Source organism: Protomyctophum bolini, assembly GCF_963924005.1.
Source record: "Protomyctophum bolini genome assembly, chromosome: 8".
NCBI lineage: Eukaryota > Metazoa > Chordata > Actinopteri > Myctophiformes > Myctophidae > Protomyctophum > Protomyctophum bolini.
Genome location: NC_137869.1, coordinates 26,760,230 through 26,782,233, shown reverse-complemented (window position 1 = coordinate 26,782,233; position 22,004 = coordinate 26,760,230). Strand labels below are relative to the sequence as shown.

The window sequence follows — 22,004 nt, the reverse complement described above, 5'->3', positions numbered from 1 at the left end:
TCCCAATCATTGCAGCAAAATTGAGTGTCAACTTAACCCTTACATTCTTACACTCTTTCTAGAGCACCGTGCATCACTCCTCTATATGCATTGGTGGCAGGGTGCTGCTGACAGTACCCCTGAGGGAAATAACCATTAGTCAGTGTTGTCTCCGCCATACCCTGAGACAGACAGCTTTGTGTCTCATGAAGCGACGTCTCACTCTCTTGTACATCCAGACATACAGTGTCCATCTTCACTTCGCTTTCAGACCCACTCTTCCCGAGCCTCTCCTCTCTGTCACTAAAGAGGAGACCTGATGTCCGGGGAGTGTTGGAGCCTAAACATCCACTCATAAAGCCAAGAGTAAGTCCCAGAGAGCAACTAGAGAAATCTGCCTCAACACCGGAGAGACGGCCTCCCAGTAATCCCCCAGGGAGTGCTGGGCACCCCTCTCCCTGCTCATAGGCTGCTGTAACCCCTCTCAATTCTTTGTCTCCCTTATAGTCCTGTAGATCGGAGGTGGTTACTTGGAGTTTGTAGCCCATGTGGACCTCTTGCTCTTCCTGGGAGACCTCCTCGATGGGCGACAGGACAGGGTCACTGTAGGTGAACGTCAACGACGACCAGAATGGCTCTGTGTTCAGTTGCTCCTGCTGGAGATCAAGAGAACATGCATGTCAGAGCAAATAAGGCCAGCTGGGTGGTGCCTGTTGTGTGAAGTTATGGATGAGGTGCTTGTGTGAGAGTTTCTCTTGTCATCCTAAACTTCTCCCTCTCAGCGTTCCTGATACCTATATCCCAGTGGAGAAAAATGGGCTGCACTGCCTACTTCTTAACAAACAACTTTGTTTCTTCCCAGAGTGAGTCATTGCGAGTGCTAGACCATTAATAATCTAATCTAAAGGACAACCTCTCACTTTCACATTTTAACAATTGATTGTGAGACTATTAAGAATATAGGCAATATTCTATGCAATATTCATCAAATTTGATGCAATATGATAGTAAAACCAAGTAGTTGTCAGATGTTGCAAGATGTCAGAGTGAAAGCAGCAAGGAATAGACAGCTGATTCAACTTCCAGGTACAGAACTGATTAGTTAGTACTGTTTTCAGTTAAACTCAGGTTCTCATCCATATACAACAGTGAACAGCAAAAATAGCAACTATGACTTATTTTACTTCAGATATCTGATGCAGTAAGATGTTGCAGTTGCTTTTGGTATGTTTGATTGGTGCGATGAATGTGCTGTGTAGAATGAGGGAAACCCGGAAACATAAATGGATACCTCAAGTAGTTTGATGGCATTACTGTTTCCCAGTTTTGGTAAGTTTTCAACAACCCAGGCAGGTCCCATGGATATACACATCTTCTTGACCCTGTATGAGAAGGAAGTTACAGCTGCATTTGACAATGGTGCAATAATTTTATCTAATTATCATGTGCATATTTTGTTTTTTGGGCGAAATACAATTATGTTCTTCCACAGACATCACAAAATCACAGTTAAGACTTAAGAGTGGGACGTACGGCCTGATGAAGGTCCTTGCACCAAAATGTTCACAAGAAAAGTGAGTTAAAATTGAAGAAGACAGGGAATGAGCTTGAAATGAAACAACTATTACCTGTTCCTCAGACAACTCCAGCACATTAAGTTGGCAACAAGCACCATGAAGAGGGCTCCAGTGACAACCAAGCCAGCCAGCCACCAGCCAACTAGAGGGTACCAGGAGAAACAACTAGTCAGATTTCATCTCCACCATGTTTTGCACTGTGTCCGTGTGTCCTTGTGTCCATTCGTCTAATCCCCTATGGTCTAATCTCCGGCACACGGGTTGGCCCGGCCGATGCCACACTGTACACACACACACTCCCTGGATGCCAACGATGAACCTCCGCCCCAATTCTTCCACAACGGCCTGTTATAGCGCCACCATTTTGAACAAAATGCCTCAAATCTTGCAATTTATGCACGCACATTCCCACTAGACAGATTAAGAAATGCCACTTAAACATTTATTTTCAAATCAGCCTAATTCCTGTTTTACCTATAACTGCATATTAAGCATGAAAGTCTAGGTGAACCCAAATGCAGACTCAAACACAAAGGCAAAATGTAAGTCAAAACAAGGTTATAGCCAAACTTGAGGCATACTGTAGGCCTGCTGGTAGAGGCCACGAGGCAAAGTCCAGGACAAGGCACAGGTTCTGGAGCAGGAGAAACACTGTACACAGCATGTTACTTGAGGATCTGAAAAAAGTGCAGCGGAGGAGACCTTAAATAGGACTCCACCCGATTGCTAAAGGGCTGCAGGGAGATTAGGAAGATGATGGCACTGGCATGTGAGCTGTGTACAACTTTGTATGCACACTATCTCTCTATAGTACGGTAGTCACGTGTTCAACACAGATATGTTATATTTTTCATATTTCTCTGTTGTGTCTACTGGAACTAGGCAGCAACATACTTTATAACAGACTACCAAATACTTCAATTTCAAAATGCAGATGTGAGATGGATGGAACAAAATACTTATCTTTACTTCATGTCATTCGACAAAGTATGAAATACTTTTAATATGTTAGCGAATGACTGACCTTCAGAGTCTACAGGTTGTAAGGAGAAGGAGATCACGTTCCCTGGAGGACCCTCGCCTGCTGAGGTGGATGCAGACATAAAGAGATCCAGAGCGCCTTCTGGACAGTCGAGCCATCTCTGCCTGCGTTCAGAGCCAGCTACTGTCACTGGAGAGAAAGCAAGTTGTTACACTGTTATTTAAATCTAAAACAAAATATGACTACAGCATCCTTATTGTTAAGCACTGCTTTTCTTTTCCAAACACATGTTAAAGTGTTCCAAAGAGCATCTGGAGAATGCTCTTAATGTACTGAAGGTATACCAAAAACAATATATTGTTTCCGTCAAACAGAAACCTCCTATCTCCATATATTCTTTTAAAATAAACTTTATTCAAAGAGTATGAGCATGACATCATAAATTATGCAAGTTTCACAGAAAGAAAAATGTCGCATTGGGACCCGTTTTGAGCTATTCTTCTTTCTTAAATTGAATTTTGAAAAGTAACAGTTTTGGACATATAAGGTGTTAGGTGGAAACCTGAGAGCAACACAAGTCATATAACTTTTGTAAGTGCTGTGTAGATGTATTATTTGGGACATTCAGTTAAACAGAATGATGGCATCCAAATTATATAAAAGTTGTTGCACCACAACGCATGACAAATAGAATCTTTCAGGCAGTTTGGACGGCTACTTAAGTTCCTGGAATGGGTGAGTGAAATATGCTGGTTGTAACAGCTTTAGGGGTGCATGTGTGCATGCATGGTTTCAAATGCACAAAACTTCCTGTTTGTGGTCAACTTAAGTTCTAGAATAGACAATGATAAACTGAAGACAGAGAATAAAAATAGCAGGCCTGTATCATATAAGCATACTACAGTGTCTTTGTATTTTTGTCTTTTACTCTGTGTGTGAACCATTACTTTGTTTTGCATTTGTATATTTACTAATGTTCAATTGGTTGTGTCATGTCTAGTCATGTGATAGCAATGTTGATAGAAACTCATCTCTCTTTACTGATGATCTGCTCTAACTATGAACATATGGCTAGTGTTGGTCGATCACAGGTTCCCAGGGGGACTTTAACCTTTACCAGGTGGAATGTCAGGGGGTTGAATTCGGCGCTAAAGCGTAATAAGGTGCTTTGCCACTTACTTAATTTAGAGATACTAAAATAGCCTTCCTCGAGGAGACTTACTCCGTCCGACCATCTCAAGATGCGTAAGATCAGTAAAGTATGGCAGCCATTTCTATCACATGTTGACCGCCTTACACTCGTACCCCCGACTGAACCTGATACCTGACTAGCTTGCCTGTATTGCCTGGATGATGTTTGTGACCATGAGCTGTTTGTCATGACAGTACTGAAATAAATCATTGAATTTTGTTTTTAAGTCATGAAAATGTTTGCTTTTTTGGGAATGTTTTTTGAAATTTATTTTAAATAATAATTCAAAACTAAATTTAGGAAACAAATCTAAAGAGACCCATAAGAATGTGTCAGCGACCTACAAATGGGTCCCAACCCATGCAGTGTTTGAGAAACAGTACTATAGTGAATAACTATAGTCTACCATTCACATTTCACTGGATTACTGGAACCAAGATCTGAAAAACCCTGCTGATGCTCTGTGGGTTCGTGGGTGGACCGAGTATCAAAGGATTATATTACTGTATAGTGTATAGACAACATATGCATACAATCCACCGCAAAGTAAGTTCCCACGCTCATACGTATTTCATGCGTAAGGCTTTTTATCAAGGATACACACCAGTGGTGTAAAGTAGCCTAACTACTGTACTTAATGTTGAGTATTTCCAGTTTTCAGTATTTTACTTCTACTCCACTACAACTATTTGAAGACTTTTTAGTTACTAGTTATCTTGTAGATTTTGATTATTATTACATTAACCACTTCAACCCTATATACATTTTGGAGAGAGAGAGAGAGAGCGAGAGAGAGAGACTACTGCAGTAGAGATGCTCACTCTGGTGCTGTTCTGTGTGGGTGTCTTGGCTCCTCAGGTAGATACTATAGTGGACTAGGAAGCCTCTCAGCTGGTCTACAGCTAGCTCCTCCCACTGGATTAGAAGGTGTCTGGTCTCATCATGGACCAGTACTGACACCACAGGACCAGACCGTGGTCCTGAAACACAGTGTTGTTAGATTGGCTCATGGTATGTATACTCTGTACTTAACAGCATGTGTAACAGTTTCTTGGTGTTTATACTGCTTTAGATGAATTTAAATTGTGTAAACTCAATCGAGGGCCAAGAGTAAACATCAGGTGGTATGGAGAAATTAAAACGGTTGGTGTGAACAGCTGACTTGTGAGCCTTACTCTCTTCTTTGGAATAGACTGTGCCAGTTGATGGATCACTTACGCCACTGGTGGTCACAGTATACAAAGATACATTATATCTCACACCTGCAGTCAGACCTGAGACAGTATAGGGGGAAAAACACACCGTTTAATCAAAATACTCTCCAACATGGTCTCTTCTTATGGCTTTAACTGTAATTTTCATGTTTTGATGTTTTATGAACTTTGGTTTTGGTTGTACAATGTTTAATCTGGACTCCTTAGATGTTATACCTCACATGCCCACAAGAGGACACTATTTGATTTCTTTCATGGCTATCAATAGCAGTCTAAGCCACAAACATCCAGTGATCAGCATGAATGGTGTCTTTACTTGTGAGGAGTGTTGTGCTGACATCCTTGGAAACCCTTTGCCAGCATAGCTCTTCAGCTCCACTACTCCATTCCACCACGTGGCTCAGCAGTTCACCACCGGAGCCAGACTGGAGTTCAGCCCCAAGCAGTGACCAGGAGACGAGCACAGCACTGCCATTTCCTGCAGGAGCCAGCTCTGTCAGAGCAGGTCCAGAGACACCTATACACAATTATACACCAAAAGAAAATCAACAATTCAAGTAAAAGTCTAATTAAGTTCAAGGTCAGAGCCATAATGGTAAGAGCAGGTAAGGAGGAAGTGCTAGTCTAAGAATAAAGATTAAGAGCTAAGGATATGAATCCGAGGATAAATGCCTGGCTGGAACCAGAGTCCAATCAAGTTTTAGCCATGATTCATTGAAATTGAATAGTCAAATTTAGATTTTTGCTATATGTCCCCTTATACTGCCGAACCCCTACTGGAGTTGCATGTTATTTTTCTTAAAATAAATAAGAAATATCATTACTGCATCAAAAGTAATCAACAAACTACAAACCTGGTCAAACAGTGGCCAAATAAGAGGCTAAAAGCTTTGGGCACAATGTATCTGTGCAAACAAAAGTTTGTTTCCACAAGAGTCACAAGTGCTTGTACTGTACCTGAGCATCTGAGGTGCACAGCAGCAGGTGGAGACTCTCCATACGAGGTCACAGCGCTGACACTCAGTGTCTGGACCTCGCGGGACACCTGAACTGAACAGTGGGTCGTGTTAGCAGGACAGGATGTGATGGGATGTCTCTGACGGTTATCCAGGAAGATGTCATAGTGTCGGACCTCTCCACTGTAATCCTCTGGAGACAGGGTCTGTATGGGTAAAGCATTTCACTTTACAGTCCACCACTGAAATAGTACTCACGTCTCATTCATCAAAGCAACATACACTTCACGGATGGAAATGAGCATTCTTGCTAAATTCGGAGTATTCACATACTGGTATGTGGTGTTCATTATGTGCTGTCCCTCCCAAATAAAAGTATAACATTTAAATAATGTGTGAGTTTTAATCATAGTCATGCACCATTATACCTTCCACAAAATAATCACTTCCTGAAGCATGTTTGTCTCCTTGTTACCTAAAATCCTCCAGACATGTAAGGGACCTAAACGCAGTCAAATAAATGTTATTTGTTGTTGCTGTATTAGCTCCAATATATAGATTGTAAAAATAAAAAAAACAGGCTTGCCTTTTGCAGGGCTTTTCGCCCGAACAGGAGATTATTAAAAAAAAAACGGCTTGCCTTTCGCAGGGCTTTTTGCCCAAACAGTAGGACTCCATGTGCTGCAGAGAGGTCTCTTGCTGGGCTTGGGTGTGGAGGTGGGCCTCATGGGAGGGATGAGTTCTAGTGTTGCTTTACACACTCTTATCTGGAATTCATATTCTGCCAGAGGGTCTAAGCCCCTCAGTCTGATCAGGCCCGTACGGATGAGCTCAGTTTGTTCTCTCAGTGCCTGCACAAAAAAACAGCAATGTGAAATCTTATGACGTAATGACGCTACGATTCTCTCTGACTAATCAGCCAATCTGTAATTTTTTCACGTCACCTTCTGGTATTGTCTCATATGTCACTTGGAACCTCAACCAAAAAAGTACCAGGTAGTACCAGGTACTATGAAGTACAATCTTTTCCCGAAGGAAAAACAAAAAATCACACCTGTGTGAACCGAGTGGTGCAACTCCCCTCTCTCTCTCTCTATCTCCCCCATCCTCCCTCTCTCTCTCTCTCTCTCTCTCTCTCTCTCTCTCATTAGCAAGCAACAGCAGCACTGTCTCTCTGTTTCTGGCGCCACTACTGCCCCTACTGGTACTCATACTGGTGCTCACACATACATGTCACAGACATTGCTGGTTGTAGGAGTGGTTGCACCACTCAAAAAAGTGGGGTGCATACTTAGTTTAGACTAGTCATTGGTTAGACATAAGGTTGGTGAGGGGTGCGTTAAAACGACCGGATTAAGGTTGGTGAGGGGTGCGTTAAAATGACCAGATTAAGGTTGGTGACTAGTCTAAACTAAGTAGGCTACTGCACCCAAAAAAGTGAGTATAATGAAGATGAGTTCAGTCTGTACCATGCATTGGAAAAGTGCCAAAAGACATAGTTGTGTGTGTAGACGTTTACCCAGGATCCATTTTTAGGCAGTGTCCTGAGCCTGGTGTGGGACATGAGATTCTCTGGATTCTCTGAGGGTTCTAAGGGTTTCCAGTGCAACACGGCTGTGATGGAATTATTCATGATCTCAATCTGCACATTCTGAATCACTGGTACATCTGGGAACACTGGGAAAGGAAAAAGAAAAGCAGGGACTTCATGAGATATGAGTCCCTTAACTTACTTCAGACAGTAAGTGAGAAGGAGTGTGTAATTAAGGAAGGTTATCACATTGAAAGGCAATCATGATACAAAAATTGATGGGCGCTCTTATCATCATACAGATCATAGTCATACATCATCTCATTCTGGCCAATACAATTTGCGTCCTCACTTTTGTCTTCAATGTTTGTGTTTACACTCAAAGCTGGACATAAGAGGGGCTATAGCGCCTCTCAAAAATAAACAGCATTTGATTGCTGAACCTAAAAGGCATAGTCCTTTCATAGTCCAACAGATGGCATAAGCTACAAACTAGTATATTAGCATCTTGAAAGGGACAGCACACAGGATTACTTACTTCATGATGAAGTTGTTTCAGAGTTGACTGATAAACTGCTAACCCTAAAGAATATTGTGTGAAAGACAGCTTACCCACAACATCCCTCACACGGAGGATGAAGGGCTCTGAATTTGATGTTCCCAAGCCGTTGGCAGCGGTGATAGTCAACTGGTACATCTCATTTTCATCAAGCAGTGTCTTTGGCAGAGAGAGATTATCTGTGCTTTGCACTCCATTGTAGTGTATCTGGGTCCCATTTTCTTTGTCAAAACTTTACGTACGTGAAAATATACACACACAAAAATGAAAAAATAAATACACTCACACAAGCACATGCACGCTACTGTATTTTACTTTTGTGTGACGCAAATGACGTAATGTGATCAAATGGCGCGTTAATTTATGAAGAGCAAAAAAACAGTGTTTATTCTGCCTGCCTGACGTACAGCAACAAAACGCCTCAAGAGTTGAAAACCTATGTTTACTATATATATATATATATATATATATATATATATATATATATATATATATATATATATAATTATATATATTATATATACATATATACATACAGGGGCGGCCGTAGGAATCTGGAGGCCCGTTTCAAGACCAAATATGAGGCCCCCATATACCTATGACATAATTATTTTGTTGATACAGCCGTATATTGATACGAATAGTTTGACTGTTCAATCTCACACGCAGCCATTACTCTCGACAATTAGCAACAACACCTTTCCTCATCCTGTCGACCCTTCACAATTAAAGTGCAAGCATTTTGCATTCTGGCAGCTAGCACCCCCTATGGACAGCTTGGTGTTTGTGTGTTCAATATATATATATATATATATAGGCATATATATATATATATTTTTTTTTCTTTATATAAAGAAATAAAATGACACAGATGCTTTCCAGATCTCAATGGGTGCAGTAAAACAGTATAGTAGGCCTACCTGGTGATGGAGATGTTGTAGGTAGTGTTAAGGTGTGTCTCCTGCCCTCTCGTCCAGAAGCAGTATATAAAACTGGAACTCTGTAATGTCTGACAACTGATCTCTGTAGGTTTGTTAGGAGGGACTGTAGAGGCACAGCAAAACAAAACATAATTGGATATCATTTGACTTGTCGATTATACATTTTGCAGGACAATTTAAGTAATACGGTAATTAAGGACATTCCGTTTTAGTACATCTTCCAACACTACAGGAAAGAGGCAAAGAGACAAATGATATAACACTGTGTTCCGCCAATTCATCATCACAATCAGTACATGGCTTATCAAGCAAGTAATGACAGAAACTTTGCAAATTATCTCTGGAACAGTACGTGGGTGTATTTACAAAAATTTAAAAAATAAATAAAGTTGAATTACAAAACTACTGATTTAGAAGGCATTTTTTATAGAATCGGCCTCAGGTCTTAATGGGATAGTGTACATGGTTCGTTGTCACAAAGTCCCAAGGCACACCTTGACACAGCTTTAGACCCGCTGTTGACCTGTCTGTCTAGCATCAAATGTTGGATGAGTGAGAACTTTCTCAAGCTAAACGAGGATAAGACAGAAGTTCTCATAATCGGTTCTAGTGAGCAGAAAGAATCAATAATAAGCAGACTTGGTAACCTGACTGTAGAAAGTAACAGTAAAGTAAAGAACCTGGGGGTTATTATTGATTCTGAATTGAATTTCAATTCACACATTAATCATGTTACCAAGATTGCCTTTTTTCACCTTAGAAATATTGCACGAATCAGAGCCTATTTGTCCTTGGACGATGCAAAAACGCTAATCCACGCCTTTGTTTTTTCTCGGCTTGACTACTGCAATGCACTCTTTTCAGGACTGCCTAAGAAAACAACTGACAGACTACAACTTGTCCAAAATGCAGCAGCCAGAGTTTTAACTAGAACTAAGATGAGAGAACATATTACTCCAGTTTTGGCATCACTGCACTGGCTTCCGGTTGTTTTTAGGATTGATTTTAAAATTCTTTTACTTGTCTATAAAGCTCTCAATGGTCTCGCACCTTCCTACCTACATGACTGCCTGCCTAAATATGTCCCAAACCGCCCCCTAAGGTCTTCCACTGCCGGCCTGCTCGCTTTGCCAAAAAAAATGGCAACTAAAAAACACGGGGAAGCAGCTTTTTGCTTCTACGGGCCGTCGGCATGGAACAAGCTCCCACTGTACCTTCGTCAGGCAGCCTCTGTAGACATTTTTAAAGCTCAGCTCAAGACCCACTTCTACAACATTGCTTTTAATTGATCTTTTATTCTTCTTATTATTATTATTATTATTATTATTATTATTATTATTATTTTTTTTTTATTATTATTATTTTTTTTTTTATTCATGTCCTCACTGCATTACTGCTTGTTTTTAATGTTGTTGCCATGCTTTTCTTTTATCCTCCATTTCTCTGTAAAGCACTTTGAGCTGCATTTCATGTCATGAAAGGTGCTATACAAATAAAGTTTTATTATTATTATTATTATTATTATTATTATTATTATTATTATTATATGGATTTATCTCACGGGAAACCAGTGCGCCGCACCACACTATTTGGAAACCACTACTCTATAAAATATTCTATAGTGTACTGTACATACATCCACTTTGGAGATCCAGTCCACAAATCCAGTCTACTTCTCCGTTCCTCTCCCGTTTGCACAACAGGGAAAACTTCGGCCTGCGGACGTTGACCAATCTGAATCTTGCCGTGGTGCAGTTACCTCCCCTCTCTGGCTTCACCTTCAGATTTTCCACCTCCAGATACAATTGAGAACTGAAAGAAAAGGGATATATTTTTTTTTAAATTGTTATACTACCTAGAACATCAGGTAAGGAGGAAGTACTAGTCTAAGAATAAAGATTAAGAGCTAAGGATATGAATCCGAGGATAAATGTTATAAAACACAATCAAAGGAAACAGCAGACAAATCCACCAGTAATACAAAACCGACAATCCAACTGCGGTGCAATATATAAGGCAGGGTGTTTCTGAAGCCTCTACACTAGAATGTTACTGAGAGAATACAGTTTTACTTTCTTGAGAGTTGAGATATATAACTACTTGCTTGAAAGCAGATACAGTACATTTATTTGTATAATTCTACACAGTAACAGTACCCACCTCCTGGTACATATGGTATGGCAGTACAGGGTCAGGTCTGTGCCCATGCGAAAGAGTGGTGCTGGCTCCACTGTCAGATTCCCCTGGCATTCAAATTCAGGAAGGAGCAGAGAGCCTGTACATGACAGAACGATGACCATAGGTTTTCACAGCAGTGATTGATTCATTCTATACCGTAACTTCTAAAGGGATTTACAGACGGTATAACATTATTAAACTGGTCCAGTTTAATACATTTGTATTTGACACAAGTAGAGCATGCCTGCTATAAGAGAGATACTGTACTGTATGTATGTTCAAAGTCTGGAACTTTACGTGGCTCAGTGGAGCGAGATACATGTGCATTAATACTCAATATGTCATGGATTCAGCTCAGGTTGAAGTTAAACGTTGCACAACTCAAACTACTTTTTCCATAGAACAAACCCGTGTTTGACTGTCGGAGTTGAGTGGGTTCAGTATAGTTCAGGTCAGGACCGTCACACGCTACCCCCTTATACCTCAATATCTGTCTCACTATGAAAACATGCATTTCATGTCAGTCCGTCCGTCACCCCACGCCACATGGGCATGCCTTGTGACATCATGTGATATCATCAGGGATGGAGATCCCTGACGTCATCAATATTAAGGCCATATATGGGAAAGTCCATACATGGAGAACCCTGATGTCATCAATATTGGTCGGCAACTCTACATCTGACCTCACACCTCAAACCCTTAGATCTCCATATATGGAGATGACCTGTTCTGAAATTCATGTTGATACTTCCCCATTCATGCTTCCTCTTCGATGTCTCCCTTTTGACTGATACCTGTCCATTTAAACTCTAGACGGGCCCGCCCGAAGGTTATTAGTGCAGATGCGCCCGGCAAACAGTGAAAAGAGTCCTCAACAGGCCGAAAATTAAGGCCCGGCCCGACACTCATCAAAGACACTGCCGCTGCCACCCTTAGATCTCCATATATGGAGCTGACCTGTTCTGACATTCCTATTATGTTGATCTGACCTCATCAAACCCTGTACATTGAAGACACGCTACATATATGGCCAGTACAGAATTCATCCCATGCCAAAGCGCCAGTGCTCGCCCAGCAGTCTGCCGTCACCCAGGCGGATGCGTGCACGCATAACTGGTTCTATTATACCATGCAACAACAAAGTATACCCACAATCTATACACAGTGCCCTAAAATTCTTTACCCTAAGTTACATTGTGCTTATTTGTTTTTTTGCTATTTACATGACTGTGTACCCTGCTGTTGGTTGACTATAGTGTTTATGCCTTTTAAACCAATCTCACATTTTGTAAGTCAATCTGGATATGAACACCTGCCAAATTGTAAGTGCTTCAGCCTGTCAGCCAGACCTGTAAAAGCAGGACTCGATTACAATTTTTTACTTAAAAAAGTAAATAAAAACAGCTGGATATTTAACAGTAACATTCAAGACAACACGTGTAATAACAAGGCAAAACACGGCCATGTTTTTGCAACTACAACTCACATTTGAAATTGAGGAGGAATATAACTGTACACATCCAAACAGTTTGGTAGAAATTCATCTTGTTCCTGTTAATGACAAATAGACAAATAATCAGATAATTAGGCTATAACATCTGCAGAAAATATCTTGATCAATCAGTATAGTGTTTAAAGTACATACAAACAAAACTCATACCTCAGCCATCAATGTCCTTCTAAGTTCTGCTTGAAAGGAGAAGTATAGTGTGAGTTGAAGCACAAGCTTATGCTGTTACATGTCAGACATGTTAATTCGATGGAAATGTACTGGTGTTTAGAAGAGTGCAGCATATAATCTTTGACAGGTTAAGTCAAGTCAATCAGCTCACACTGTGAGTGGTCTCCTACACATGTTGAATGAAATGAAATTATGTAACAAATTATATGCTAACAAGTTTTATCACAAACCGTACTATATCACAAACTCATCATCAAAGTTATCATCCATGACTAACATTCAGACAGCCTCGCAAGGTGTTTTTGTCTGAACTGTCAAACCTTTTCGTTTACTTAAGCAGGGCACTGACCTACTTTGGAGGCATTTCTATGTGCAGAAACATCATCAAACTTGCTTGAACCAGTTGGGTGTTCCACTTAGGCAACCACCTATTCACCACAAACACTCCATCAACTCTAAAGATGCAATGTGCCGAGTGCGTGTGAACTGTTATCAAGGAGTAGGCAGTAATTACATTACATTTCTGAAAACTTCTGAAAATGCGCAATTTTTTCCATGGGCTTGAGTACATACTTACAGTAGGGCCGATTCATACTCCTATTTTACCGCTGTTTCGGCACTGTAGTGCCGAAATGATTTCGGCTAGTCAGACTTTTTTAGTAGCCGACTTTAGGAGTCGGTAAATCCCTTAGGTGGCGTAGTTTGGCTACCCTATTCCATTGGTGTAAACTGTTAAGTAACTAAGTACATTTACTTAAGTACAGTACTTAAGTACAATTTTGAGGTATTTGTACTTTACTTGAGTATTTTCAATTTCCAATACTTAAGTTTTACTTCTACTCCACTACATCTCAAACGCAAATATTGTACTTTTACTCGACTACATTTATTTGAAAACTTTAGTTACTTTGTAGATTTTGATTATTATTAAAAAGTAAAAAGCATTGCCCACTTCAGCCCTACTATGCATAGCCAAGTACATTTAAATATCAATACTTTTGTATGTTTACTGAAGGGCTTTTACTTGTAACGGAGTAGTTATACATTGCAGTATTTTTTTTTCAAAATCATTTTATTGCAATTTTCATTAACAAATCTCAGAGATCTCAGGGCAGAACATAATGAAAAGACTGTTGCTGAGCAATGCCCCTCCCAGACAAAAGAAAAAGAAAAAAACATGTTCTCCCCTCCATGTCCCAATTTAGTAAAGCCAGTTCCCTATTCCCCAGCCTCTCTACGAGGACTCCATCTCTGCTAAGCCCCACATTAATTCATTGGGAGGGTGAAGATAGCCTCGGGTGTCCTCCGATACCTGGGCCCTGAACAGGCGCCCTGAACGTTTGTGGGGATCATACATTGCAGTATTGATACTTTTACCTAAAGTAAAACATGTGAATACTTTTTCCACCACTGCCCTATTTTTACACTTGAAAGGGCGGGATCTAAACTTGACCTCATGAAGAGAGCGGCCATGCTGTTTTTGATTTCCCCTAGGTGGTGTAGTTTAGCTACCCTCTAACCGCCCTGTTACTCTTGAAAGGGTGGGAGGATGTCACTAAACTGGACTGGGCCCCATGATGAAGAGGTCAATGCTTGAGTCAAGCTCTGCTCTGGTGTGTGTGAATTCCCCTTTCCCCTAGAGTCCTAGAGGCCACTGTGTTATGCAATACGTCATTGTTAACTGCATGACCTGCAAGAAGCTCTGGTGCTGTTATTCACTCACTTCCACTCCACTCCACTCCTCTCTCAAAATACACCAGAATCTTTCCAGTGTTTTGCAAGATTCTCACCATGATTGTGCACACTCTTTTTGAGTGTATGGACCTTAAATGTTGGCTGGTGTTCATTTTTGTGTTTCTGCTGGTGACTGATCTTGTGATAAACAGGAGCCCTGTCAACTTCCCGCCTGGACCCTGGGCTGTACCAATCCTGGGGAATATTTTTACCGCACTAGACTTCAAAGCAATCGAAAAGGTTTTATTTCTCTCTCAATAAACACTAAGAATAATTTTACTGAGTTTTACTCAATATCATTTTTAAAGATGATAGTTGATAGTTCTAGACATGCATAGTTATTGGACATCAAGGACTGTATCTATTCTAGTGCCCCTGTGGGTTGGCAACTTGGCATACCGGTATGTGGGAGTAGTAGGCTATAAGAACTGGTGATGAATGTAATCCTGTTGTTGCTCATTTAAAAAAAGGCTGGGGTATGTTGGTGTGGAGAAGGTTGAAAAGCCACCCAGAGGTGGATAAAAGGTACTTCCATAAATGAATAATTAAGAAGTAGTGTTAAGTTATGTGCAGAAGATCCCTAGTTGGAATCTCACGAGGGATACTAACAACAACAAAAAACACTATCATATGGATAAGCCCATTATAGTATGTTCAGAGTGTGAAAAGTCTTTCTGCCCAGGCATTGAGCATTCCTTTTAAGGGTGGAGAGACAGGTACCTTATCCATGTGATTGGAATAGGGTTCTGTGCTCCTTCCCAGATTTACACACACACACACACACACACACACACACACACACACACACACACACACACACACACACACACACACACACACACACACACACACACACACACACACACACAGTGAATTAATAGATGCATTATTGATTGACTAACAAATAACAATATGTGAATCCCATTGCAATTAATGACCTGCCATTTCAGCTTTCTGAGGAGTATGGCCCAGTGTTCAGCATGAGGATAGGCAGCGAGTGGACGGTATTTATCAACGGGTTCAAGATGGTGAAAGAGGCTCTCGTCCACCAGCTGGACGACTTTGCTGATCGCCCTGCTGTCCCTCTGTTTCATGTTGTCTTTAAAGGCATTGGTGAGTGAGTGAGTGAGTGAGTGAGTGAGTGAGTGAAAAAGTAAGGGTCAAAGACAAAGTACAAGTGAGCAAGTGAATGGGAAGAATTGTGCAAATACACCCATTCAGAGAGGATGTTGTGAAAGATGAGTGAGAGATTTACCGTTTGATGCTTTAACGCTAAATGAGGTCAAGGTTGATCTTGAGGTCGTGTTTACTATGAATACCTGCATCTCCCGTCCGTTAGTTAGTCACCCACGTCTCCATATATGGTATAGCGTTTTGTGACATCTCGTGACATCATGGACACATTTAGATCTCCATATATGGATCTGACCTTGTGACATCACGTGACATCATTGAGACCCTTAGATCTCCAAATATGGTTGTCAGTCCATCACGCCGCGTGACATCACACCTCGTGACAGGCTCCATATGTCAATCTGACATCATCAAACCCTCATCACCTGGATCTCCATAATATGAAGATCACGACACTGATCTCATCAAACCCAGCAAATCTACATCTGACCTCACTGACACCAGATTAATAGTTTAACTTGTGCTTCTCAACTGTGCCGTATTAAGAAGCTCTGTTGTTTCAGGCCTGAAAACGTCAATACAAAAGGGGAAAAAGGTCCATATATGGGCATTACCATATTCCCTAATACAACCCGTTATGACCATATATGGCATAATATGACCTCAAACCTCTAACCCTTAGATCTCCATAGGAGCTGACCTGTTCTGACATTCTATATGTTGATCCTTCCCCACCCGTCTTTATTATGTTGATCTGACCTCATCAAACTCTGTACACTCAAGAGTAAGACACGCTCCATATATGGCCAGTACAAAATTCATTCCATATGTTAATCTGACCCCCCATGCCAAAGTGCCAGCGCTCACCCAGCAGTCTGCCGTCACCCAGGCAGATGTGTGCACGCTTCTCGCTCTCAGGGCGTCTTACTTATCCTGTAACAGTAATACTAATAACATAGTAGACGTAAACGACAGTGAGTAGACCCAAAAAACTCATAATACTACTCTGCTTGCTCACGTAACAGGTATAGCTTTAAGCAACGGTTACTTATGGAAAATGCAGAGGAAGTTTGCCAACACCCACCTTCGCTACTTTGGAGGAGGAAAGAAGACACTGGAGAAGCAAACTGAACTGGAAAGCACCTTCCTGTGTGAAGCTTTCCTAGAGGAACAAGGTAAGTACTGATCATGTGTTCATTTCGCCCACTAAAACTATGACAAAAACATTTTGTCGACTGCCCTTTTTCAATGACAAAAAAACAAATAAAAACTAAGACTAAAACTATGACTAAATATATTGACAATTTCAACTACAAATTAAAATCACACCTGTGTAAAATGAGCGGTGCTACTGTACCGTGTGGGGGTCCCCGCAACATCCAGAACGGGGGGCCTCCCTGGTTCCGGCGAGCCGCCCCGCATCTGAAACGGTCGAGAAGTGACAGAGTTACAGTGTTGCAGCTTTCCGTGCACACAGACAGACAGACAGAGCTGCATATTGGAAATACGTGCTCAGAAATGTACTAAAATATTAGGGAGGGACTAGTGGAGAAGAGATCCAGTAGTTGATCAAATAGAATATATTTTCGGTTACTGCATTGTCAATTTCTCGCTTCAAATGTTTCTTCAAAAACATTCTTGATAGATAAACTTTATTAAACTTTGTTTCAGACACAGTGGGTCCATATAGAAAACAAAGAAACAAGACTATTTTCACTCCATAAGATCTATATGAATTAAAAACATATACGGTAATATCCAGTGTTTCCAGAAAATAGAAGAAAATATTGTATCACTCTGTGTGATCACTGTTACGGTCATAATTAATACATTTGACTCCTTCAGTCTACACATGAATCTAAACGTACAATTCCTCAAAACCGCATGAAAGGTATGGGTACATTACTAGTCACAAACATTTCACTTGCACTGGGCCATCTTGGGAGTTTCAGGAAAATTCGAAAAGCTTCATTATATGCCACATGAAGTTTTCATTTTTGCACTGCTATAACGGCACTGATTGAGAGTAATGTTTAGCTGTAAATGACATAGTTTGTTTACATGTCTGCCTGGTTGGATACAGCATAACAGCAGCGTAGCCAGGTGATCTGAGCCTTGGGATTAGACAGAGGCTTGTTATTGAGCTCAGCGATCATTATCCAGAAATAACATATCCAGAAATAACACTGATGAATTCAGTGATTGTCTGAATCAAGCATTCAATCAAAGCCGTGTAATAAAAATACTTGCGACCCATAAAAATGGGTCTGCGACCAAAGAATGGGTCCCAAATCATAGTTTGGGAAACACTGGTGTAGAGTCAACAACCACGTGCCTCCTCCAGTATACATAAACTAACAGCAAGGAACATGTAACATGTTAAAAAGGTTTCTAAACTGTGTTTTATGGTGTCTTCTTTTTAACTTGTTCTATTGTATTTTATATTATTATTATTACCCTTATTATTTTTTATTTTCATAAGTGTACAGCACTTTGGTTCAATGCTGTTTGAAATGTGATGCATAAAAAGTGGTTGTGTTGGATAGTAGATATTCCCTCCTCTTGGAACTAGGGAACTGAATCCCAGTTTCTGCAGTTCTCTTATGAAATACAGATTTTAACAATAATCTGACCATTTCACTTGTCTAACAAATCTGTCATTGGTAATTGCTTAGGACATTTATGTTATCACTTTCATAGTGCTGAATTATTTACAGGAAAACCGTTCAACCCACACTACATCTTAAACAATGCTGTGGGCAATGTGGTCTCCTCCATGGTCTTTGGACATCGCTTTGACTACAATGATGAAGGATTTCAGAACCTACTGCGATTGGACAATGAAGCTGTATTGCTTGCTGGCTCAGCTAGAGCTCAGGTGACTAATTTATTTATCATTAGCAATAACTCAAATTTACAATGATTTTGGCAATGGATCATATTATTTACTACTACAGTCACAAAACATAGTCAATGACATTTAGCCCTAACATTTAGGTGCCAGTGATAAAAAATGTAGATCGTTGACAATAGTGTACCACCTTAATTCGAATTAACTCTGACAGACCAAAAGGCTGGGAGGTGGAGATTATGTTTTCACTTTATCTGTCCGTCCATCCTCCACCTCCAGATTGTCCTGTTCAGTTCACCTCCAACTACAGAGCTAGTCTTCCTCAGCATCTTGTTCAATCATATCAGTATGTCATGTGTTCTTGCTTGATTACCTTTAGCTGTACAATGCCTTTCCAAGTCTACTGAAGCACCTGCCAGGACCTCATCAGACCATCCACGCCAACTACGCACAGATTATGTCCTTCTTGAAGAGAGAGATAGAGAAGCACCAGGAGAACTGGGACCCCGAGGACCCCCGTGATTATGTAGACACATACCTGACAGAGATAGAGAAGGCAAGTATTGTATCTCAAAACAAATAAAGGACACAACAATGTTTTTGAGATGACAAATGCCCATGCATGAGGAATACACTTGAACATGAACATCTGTGGATCTTGGTTTTAGTTTGAAACTGAGAAAACAGCCAGCACACAGTAAAATGTATAGTCCTTTTCACATTTACTGTACCTCTCCACGAACAAAGTAATGGACACATTTCAACCTTGTTCCTTTGTGCTGTCAACACTGAGGTAAATAAATGTGTAAAGGACATTTACTGTGTGCTGGAACATGGATATAAGCATGGCACCTTGACACTTTTGTTTCATCTGGAGTGCTTGCGGGCATTCTGCTTTGCAGTGCTCTCTCTTAGTTAATAGCTTGGATTATTTTAAAGCTTAATTTATAGTTTGTCACTTGCTTGCACAAAGATTGAACTGATTTTCAAACTAGCAATGCATATTGTTATACAAAGTATAGGCTTAAAAGACTCATTCTACTCTAATGGCGACGAGGGACTTTAAACTTTGATAAATGAAATGGAAAAACATGTTTTTCACCCTTTTAGAGCATAACAATATATGCTCCAGAAAGAATGTTCAAAATGATTACATTTCGGTGAATTTCCATGTCAAACTTCTGATGTTCTTCTAAAAATCTCATGTGTGATTATGCCAGCAACCAATTTCAATCAATAATACCATTGGAGGGCAGTGCTGTTGAACGTAAACAAACATGATGGCATGATGATGTTGTAACTTGCAAGCAATCATTACAAACATTGAAATATGTTTCTGAAACCATTTGAGATGAGAAGACATGTAGTAAGAGAAACCTGCTTTATAATATTTATTTACCTTTGTGGTCTGATGTGACCTCCAGGTCATGGGATTTGACATAACCTAGGGCACATTCACTGCAGCTGCTGGCTCCAGGCATACAGATTATATTTTCTGCTTTTCAAAAAAGCAACATAAAAGGCTACAGTATATTGCAACCAACATTAAAAGTAGCTGAAAGTAGCGCAATACAGTCAGATATACATCATCCACATAAATGCATGATCTTATTTGACACTACCAGAGGAAGGAGGATCCCCAGGCTGGGTTTAACATTGAGTCATTGAGCGTATGCACCCTAGACCTGATTGAGGCTGGGACAGAGACCGCTGCCACCACCATACGCTGGGCTCTGGTTTACATGATGCACTATCCAGAGGTACAAGGTCTGTGGAACACCACCACCACCACATGAAAATTACCCTGCTGTATGTGTACTACTTTCAATGAAATCTGCATTGTTCTGACCATTATCACCCAGACAAGGTCCAGGAAGAGATTGACAGAGTAATCGGACAGTCCCGCCATCCCACTGTGGCTGACAGACCCAATATGCCCTACATCGATGCTGTCATCCACGAAACCCAGAGGATGGGAAACATTGTACCTCTGGGTTTCCCAAAAATGGCCAGTAAGGACAGTATGCTTGCAGGATATTTCATACCCAAGGTAAAACGATTTTTAGTAAAACATGAGAAAAACATATGAGCAAAACATTAAGACGTTAAAGCTGGTTTGAAAGTCATAAATATATCAACATCTCCTGACTCTCTCTAGGGCACAGCTATTGTTACAAATCTTGCATCTGTGCTGTTCGATAAGAATGAGTGGGCGACTCCAGAAACCTTCAACCCAGAACACTTCTTGGATTCAGAGGGCCGGTTCCACAGAAGAGAAGCTTTTCTGCCATTCTCAGCAGGTCCATCCTTCTCTACAATTCAGCTTTCAGCAGTGCATGTTATACCATTACATGAATATTTATTATTTTCATAATATTAATATAATTAATTTACTGTTGGCATCATTCATTCTTTGCAGGTAAACGTGTGTGCATAGGGGAGCAGTTGGCTAAAATGGAACTATTCATTTTTTTGGCATCCCTGCTCCAGCGTTTCACCTTCTTGCCAGTCCCTGGAGAGATGCCCAGCATGGAGGGTGTGGAGGGCTTCACCAATGGCCCCGACGAGTTCAGGATACTGGCGGTACCTCGCTGATGACCTCATCCTCACCCGCCTATTGCTTGACAAATGGGACATAATATTTAACTAAAAAAAGTCATGTCTACACTCTACGCCAGTTGATAATACGTTACTTTGGTCACCCGAAATATTAATTAAACCCAATGACAGATCCTGATTATTGGATGAGGAAGCAAATAAAACTAGAGTGTGGTTGCCTATCTCTATAGGAATATATATTGTTCAATTAGAAGAGTTGAGTTGGGTATGTCACTGTATACTGAATACGATGAATGCCTTGGAAAAAGGTCCGAATCGCTGGCCAGTCGGAGGGGAGAATAGAGAGTTATTGCACAAAAACAAACTATTTTGATGATTTAGGCCATGACAGTGAAAACTTAATGGTTTCAACACAGCCATCTTTTTAAGTGGTGCAACCACTTCCTTATGTGTGTGGGTGGGTGCGTCTGAGCACGAAAACAGCATGGTTGTAACTCTGTCATTTCTCAACCGTTTCAGACTTGGGGCGGCTCGCCGGAATCGGGCCTGTGGGTCTGAACCTGAACCCCACAGAGAATCTAGGTTGTATTGTCAAGAGGAAGGTGTGAGACATAAGACTGAACAATACAAATTAATTCACAGCTGTTATCAAAGCAAACCTGGCCTGCATAACACCTCAACAGGGGCCACAGGCTGATCACCTCCATGCCACACCCCATTGATGAAATAATTTGTTCAAGAGTAGCCCAGACCAAGTATTGACTGCATAGATTAATATACTTTTCAGATGGTCGACATTTCTCGTTTAAAAAAATGTAGTGGTCTCGTAAAAAAGACAGTAGAGCCTTGAATAGCAGTGGACAGATTATGATGTGAACATTGCCCCCATCAATGATGCAGGAGTGCCAATAACGCACCATGTAAAATATTAAT

At 40.7% G+C, this 22,004-nt stretch overlaps 2 protein-coding genes across 2 annotated transcripts; one reads left to right on the top strand and one right to left on the bottom strand.

Moving 5' to 3' along the window:
* Nucleotides 1-30: 30 nt before the first annotated feature.
* On the bottom strand, nucleotides 31-11,231 carry il23r (interleukin 23 receptor; the record flags this gene model as incomplete). Its single annotated transcript, XM_080770508.1, has 15 exons — nucleotides 31-635; nucleotides 1,271-1,361; nucleotides 1,608-1,698; nucleotides 2,581-2,727; nucleotides 4,552-4,710; nucleotides 4,906-5,004; nucleotides 5,261-5,461; nucleotides 5,902-6,106; nucleotides 6,329-6,402; nucleotides 6,541-6,751; nucleotides 7,420-7,577; nucleotides 8,044-8,222; nucleotides 8,911-9,034; nucleotides 10,568-10,743; nucleotides 11,092-11,231. The coding sequence occupies 15 exons, from the start codon at nucleotides 11,229-11,231 to the stop codon at nucleotides 48-50; spliced, it is 2,643 nt and encodes an 880-aa protein (XP_080626634.1). The 3' UTR covers nucleotides 31-47.
* A 3,353-nt stretch (nucleotides 11,232-14,584) lies between these two features.
* Nucleotides 14,585-21,388, top strand: LOC308320189 (cytochrome P450 2J2-like; the record flags this gene model as incomplete). Its single annotated transcript, XM_080770507.1, has 9 exons — nucleotides 14,585-14,767; nucleotides 15,478-15,640; nucleotides 16,687-16,836; nucleotides 18,379-18,539; nucleotides 18,892-19,068; nucleotides 20,138-20,279; nucleotides 20,375-20,562; nucleotides 20,671-20,812; nucleotides 20,932-21,388. The coding sequence occupies 9 exons, from the start codon at nucleotides 14,585-14,587 to the stop codon at nucleotides 21,105-21,107; spliced, it is 1,482 nt and encodes a 493-aa protein (XP_080626633.1). The 3' UTR covers nucleotides 21,108-21,388.
* Between the last annotated feature and the right edge of the window lie 616 nt (nucleotides 21,389-22,004).